Source organism: Cephus cinctus, unplaced genomic scaffold, assembly GCF_000341935.2.
Source record: "Cephus cinctus unplaced genomic scaffold, Ccin1 Ccin1_scaffold0935, whole genome shotgun sequence".
Taxonomy (NCBI): Eukaryota; Metazoa; Arthropoda; class Insecta; order Hymenoptera; family Cephidae; genus Cephus; species Cephus cinctus.
The window spans coordinates 510,303-516,588 of NW_014333502.1; the positions used below are offsets into that span (position 1 = coordinate 510,303).

Here is a 6,286-nt window from a genome sequence, read left to right on the forward strand (position 1 = left end):
TCCCGCCCCGTCGTACACCTTTCTCGTTAGAACCCTATTGTGTTTATCCACCCGAAAGATACATTCTTATTCAGCCAAGTAACGTAAGATATTGCTCCGGAGGCTGGTGCGTTAGGACCTGGAGGAGTGACGAGTGCGCATGCGCGAGAGGGATGAAAGAGAATTCGAATCCGAAGCGAGAGTGAGCGAGCGAGCGAGTGTTGCTATGGCCACCGGCGACGGCAGCGCCTAGGACAGGTCAGTGACAAAGCAAGGTCACGTCTCCGTAACACTCGGTCTTCTTTAATCCCACGCGAGCGCCCGTACGGAGTACCTGCCAAAAAATTTCTAGTCAAAGTGTACCCAACCAGTAATCCCCGAGTGCCTGCGTATAAAATGCAAATCCTATAAAAAAAGTTTCACTACAACCTCCTGCAATGGTAATTATCCCAGAGTCCGCAGCTCGGAACGTCAAAATAGTCGTAACGGAAATAACTCGGGCACAGATCATAAACGCAGCTGTTTATCAATCCGCACTCTTATAATAGCCATACCGACACATCGCACGAATAATTACCATCTATCTGCATAGCGCAGACCGCGATCCCCGATCTCTTGTTCTCCCAGTAAGCAAAGTCAGGCTGGCGATGTTCGTTTCGAATACGTAGTTACCGACGGTGGCCGAAAGCCTAGTCACTCCGAATCCACCGAAATCCGGCCCGAGGACGATCGAATTTAAAATTCCCGGAAATCAACGTAAGCGACAACGAAGACTCCTCGTGACAAAGAAGAACAAGGGATCCGCGAGAGAAGTTATCTATAGAGGCAGGTTCTGCCTGGCGATGGCGCGCAACGCCAATTTGTTATTCCCGTCGTGGCGTTGCATAACCCGTCCGTTTCTTCGCTACGCCGATGCACAGTACCTTCCAGAACGCCTTAAGCCTAAACATACAAGAGGCGACCACCGTCGAACGAAAATACTTCTACCTGCGACCACGGGCGATGCGTCGGTAGATACGGGCCGTGTATTGGTACAGATTTTATCAGGAGCCTCTCCCTCTCCCTCGCGCCTAACCTCCGGTACCTCTTCGCGCATGCGCACCGACGTCAACTCTAGGCTTCATATCATCGTACCCGCGATTCTCATCCAACAATTATACATATACATATACATATATATATATATATATATATATATATATATATATATATATATATATATATATATTCTTATTCAAGTACGTTCTCTCTCTCTCTGATCTCGGCTCCTCTCGTTCATCCCAGTACCGCGTGTCGGAGGCATCTCCACCGGGCGCAACGTCGACTCTGGTGCCTCGATGTCCGGAGGACGTCCCCACCACGTCGTCCCGATGAGCTTTTGGCCGACTGCAATCGGTACTGCCCGATGCCGTCGACTAGCGACGACTGCTGAATTTGTCCTGTATAGGGGGCATCGGGACGTTACCCGGGTGACCTTGGCTACTCCGCCTCTGCCTCCTACCCACCAGCCCCTTTCAATCCCTAGGCCACGCTACTTACCAGCATCATCCACCTCTCCGGCTGTTTGCGCATCTCGGCCGAGATCCCGACCATTGCACCTCGTGCTCTCTCTATCGCTTTGTGACCTCCGGTTCAGGTACCATTCGCGTTCTTCGTCGTCCGTCCCACTCGGCAGGAGGAATCTGGAACAAGAGCGAGGGGGTAGAGGGCAGCACCGTTCGGCTTTCCTAGAACGTAAATAGGAATAACGAGCTGACCTTGAGGAGTCTCGGCGAACCCATCGCGCCCTTAAGCCCATCGAGCGACGGTTACCTTATCTATTTATATGCACGTGCGCGTAGTTCGCTATGCGGTCTCTGCCGAAAAGACAAACAGGAACGCCGGTCCGTCGCATTCCCGGGTTATGATATCACAGAGGGGAGACATTGCGCATCCTTCGGTGCAGAATTCTAGGTGAGGATCGACCGTATCAAAGATGCATCCGAGCAAAGTTCATCTATCGGCTCGGGTAGGGGCGTGCGCAATCGGAGGTATTGCGTAAATATTTTTGCGAGCGCACCGAATCCGTCCGTCGGTACGGTCGGGCGGCGCTGCTGTCTGTCGGACCGCGGTGCAACGAACTCACGAGTGCGTTTTCGAGATGGGGAGGAGGCGGCGGAGGAGTAGCTGCGACGGTATTAGTATTATTAGTGTGTATTAGGCGGTCGGACGAGTGCACTCGGTATTTGCAGTATAAAATATATTGCAACCGGCGTCTGTGTATCCGCACGGCCTTTCTCGGCCTGGTGAGTTATAATGCCGGCATAACGTGCGCGCCGGTGGTTAATGTTAATGTTAACAGACTCGACCTTCCGTCCTGGAACGAGTATGCCGGCCCCGTCTGTTTTCGCGCTGGCTATTATCGAGAAACCGAAAGGAAATACGGCGTCCATAATAAATATGACGTCGAGCGTCTATGACAGTACGGGGGCGCACGTACATACGATACGCCCGAGTATGGAACCCGGGCAAAAATATATCTACATACGTATACGGACTGTTCCGTGTACCCGGGGAAAAAAAGAAAAAAAAAAAAAAAAAAAAATCATCGACGCCATCACCGGCCCAGGGCGCTCTATTTTTCTGGCGTCGGTAGGCGCCGTCGATTCATCTCGGACCTTCGTCCGGTTCCTAACCCCGTATAGGCGTCAGCGTCGGAGCGTTATAACATCTTTGTTCGGTTCTCGACGCGGGGTTGGGATGGAATGAACGAACTGAGTAGAGAGAAAGAGAGAGAGAGAGAGGGAGGCGGGGTCGATAGAGGGAGGGAGAGGGAGAGAGAAGTAGCGAAAGAGGATATTTATAAATATGCAGCGATACATCGGACCTTCGCCTCGGGTTCGCGTACGGGCAATGGCGGAGGCCCAATGCAAAGAGCGCAGCTTGCGAGGTTCGTCGGCGCATCGGGCCAGGCCAGACGGACTCGGCCGGCGTGCATGCACAAGGTCACACGGGCACCGATCCAATGCTACTAACCTCGAGCACGGCCACCCTCCCTGACCTCCCTAACCTCCCCGGCCCACTGCGCCTGCATACGACCGTCCTCCCTAGAGACCATTTTACACAGTGTCGATACTCGCGCTCTCCCATCCACATTCTGGGATCGGAATATTTTCATCCGGACCACGGAGAGCCTCGCGTACGAAACGTACAATGGGATCGCAAACGGATCCAGTTGTACTTTGTATCGCGATCGGCCTGAGTTTCTCGTAGAGGTAAGGCAGGAGTGACGTAATCTCAGGCGCTAGGTACTCGTAGCAATAGTTCCAGGATCGCACGGCAGGTGAAGCTAGTAACTCCAAAGCCTCCCCCGAGTCCCGGCAGAATTCTTCGAGTCCCCGCGGACAATCGATCCTTTATTGTACGTTGAAATGATTGCACGACAGGTCAGATTGGGTCTGAACGGGAGCGAAGGCTTCGTTTCTCTCTCCGGCACTGATTGGCACACTCCCCCGGCCCTTTCTGTACGTAGTAACGTTTCCGATCTCCGCTAGTGCAACGAGCGTCAGGAATGCCAGGATGACGCAACCAGCTCTAGCCTCTTGTGTCATCGATCCGTTGTCTGGTTCGAGGTACTCCTTCCCTCTCTCTCTTGCACTCACTGCGGCCTATCGCCTCTCCTCGCTCGGGTAGTTCTCCTGTTACCAGCAAGAGAGCAAAGCTTCTCCGGCCGAGAGCGAGAAGCTCGGCCGTGCAAGAAGTCGAAAACAACCGTTGACTCTTACGCAATCCTGCACTCCAATCGTCCCTGTGCATACTCTCCTTTACTCGCCCGCCCCCCTCTCCCTCACTCGCTCACCCCATCCCTTCTATATACCCACACTCTCCCCCGACACCCCATACCCGGCGTATCGCCTGTTTACACCCATCCTTAGACCTCGTGGAATGCTCTTTGTTGCTGTGAACCTCATCCAGGCCTTTTTTTGTATCTTTACCCTGGTACGACTTACGCCTGACCTTCATTTGAGTAACCGCCTGCCGGAGACGGTATATGCCCTTAACGGCGGATTTACCTTCGTCCGGAGTAGAGGAGGTATCCTGTTTTAAATAATCCGCCTGTCTCGTCGATACACGTTGCCACGGCCGGCCCGATTATCGAAATGACTAACGATGCGTTTCTGTGACACGACGAATTACGGAATCGCCGACGTGACGTCAGCTTCCCGTAGACGATTGTCGCAAATCACCGTACCTGAAATTCGAAAGTGCTACGAACTACCTTTATACACGGGGTAGTTCGCCGTGACGAGATATCGACGTATATTTTAAAAAATCTATACGAAGCTACCAACCGGCTGTCAAAAATAAAACGTTCGCTCGCACAAAGTCCGTACATATATTAATCCTGGAATTCGTAGAAAGTATAGCGCCCCCGAATGGTCGTTGGGTTGGGCAGGGTGGCCCTCCTGGGACGGCGACTGGCGAGGAGGTGGCCAGGGACGGTGGAACTGGGGGAGGGAGGAGGGTGAGGGACGCCCTTGAGCGACGGCCAATGCACCGTGCGAGGTTCAAGGCAGAGCGGCGGTTGCCGTCGCGCCACCTCCCTTCTTCTCCTCCACTTCCCATCAGCGCCGCCAGCCAGCCAGCAGCAGCACCTTCTCCGACTGACTTCTCGATAGGTCTCTCACCCTCGCCCCTAAGCACCGTCCCCACCTCCCAACCCATCCAGTGCAACCTTCCCGCTACTAGGCTGCCGTCGCCACCTCCTCGTCCTTCTCGTCCTACGGGCTCCCCCGGCAACTCTCGCTAAAAGTTAACAGTGAAAGCACACACGCGCGGCACGACGCACGCCGACGCGACACAGCCCAACCGACCCCGTGCAGATAGACCCCAGCGCCGTTGTGTCCGACGTCAGGCGTCTGCTCTCTCGTGTGGACGACGCCTACCCACACACTGTGCTCGTGCATCCTGCGACTGATGCCCTCTAAAAGAATATGGTTGAAGGTTATGCCACAGATTGGAATGCAATGCTGGCAACGTCCATAAGATTTTCACGGCGCGCTTAGTGCCACCGGCGAACGACTTTACTTTCTGTAGAATCGAGGTTAGGTCTTTCGGGTAATGCCTTAAGCGGGAACTGTCGTTGCTCCGGGGGCCTGGAACGCACTGAGGAGTGTCTGGAATAGACACGGGGTTTCTAACCTCGAGGATGGAATTCGTCATCGAAAATTCTGGAAGGCAGGCAGCCGCGCGCCATTTGCGCCCGCGTCCCTCGGCGTCCGGTCTATGACTCAAGAATGACCCTTGTTGAACTGCTCCCTCTCTCTCTCTCTCTCTCTCTCTCTCTCTCTCTCTCTCTCTCACGTATTTACTCATACGTAGACACGCCACGTCGGATGCAGCCGAATGCATCGGGAGAACCGGAGACGGGATAGCCGAACGCGCTCGGTCTCTCGACGCGAGATACTCGCGCATTTTTAGCACGACTAATCCGAAAATATCGCTCGTTGTTGGGTACGCCTTGAGGACTTTGTTTTATGTCCAAATACTCGCGTCTTATGCTCCGTTCATAATATTCGAAGAGTGAGCGAACAATTCTCGACTGCAGTTCGAACGCTTGGTGCTTTACGAAATCGTAAATGCTGTATTACCGCGTCACGATATACGTCTCATTGCAATTTTCAATGAAACGATTACGGTCGCGTCGCTCATTGTAAATCGTCCAGTCTGCTCTTGCGTCACGGTCTTTGCTCGGCAAATCTTTATCTTTATTCCCTGGCCGTAACCCATTTAAGAACGACGCACACGATAGGTACTACAGCAATGCTTATCAAGGTGACGCTTGGTGGTTTTTGGAAAAAAAAAATTTTTTTCTAAATTTAAATTCTAACGTACCGTAAGCTTTTAGCGATCGAAAGGGTCGATCAAAAAATTCAATCGACCCGATGACAATTTATAGGTTAGGAATTACCACCGATCCGTGCACCTGGGTCCGCTTATCCGGGACTCAGGCCCGAAATATGGGTCAGTGCATACACGGGCTGCATCGCATTGTGCTGAATTCACAAGAGCCGTGAACGAACGAACGATCATAATGCAGCTCGACGTATAAAATTCAGGTCATCCGGAGACGCCTGGACGTGGAATCGTGCCGGTACACGTGAACAATATGTAATTGTCCTTCTGTATTTAAAGCAGCACATTAAGCCGCGTCCGCATTGAGTTGCCAAGGAAAAAAAATAGAAGGATATAATCGCGGAGCGAGATACGAGGAGGGGGGGGGGATTGAGGTAAGAAAACTATTTTAATCCAGTTAGCACCCCCCCCC

General features: G+C 52.8%; 1 protein-coding gene across 5 annotated transcripts in view; it reads right to left on the minus strand.

Annotated features, from left to right (window-relative positions):
* Positions 1–6,286, minus strand: part of LOC107271370 — a 65,282-nt gene that overhangs the window by 26,461 nt on the left and 32,535 nt on the right. For 4 of the 5 annotated variants that reach the window (XM_015747291.2, XM_015747289.2, XM_015747292.2 and 1 more), the window contains exon 2: positions 1,519–1,661. In XM_015747291.2, coding sequence (XP_015602777.1) covers positions 1,519–1,661 — 143 coding nt within the window. Of the gene's footprint in view, positions 1–1,518; positions 1,662–1,736; positions 1,793–6,286 lie in introns of those variants that run through there. The other variant, XM_015747290.2, reaches the window with a different exon arrangement.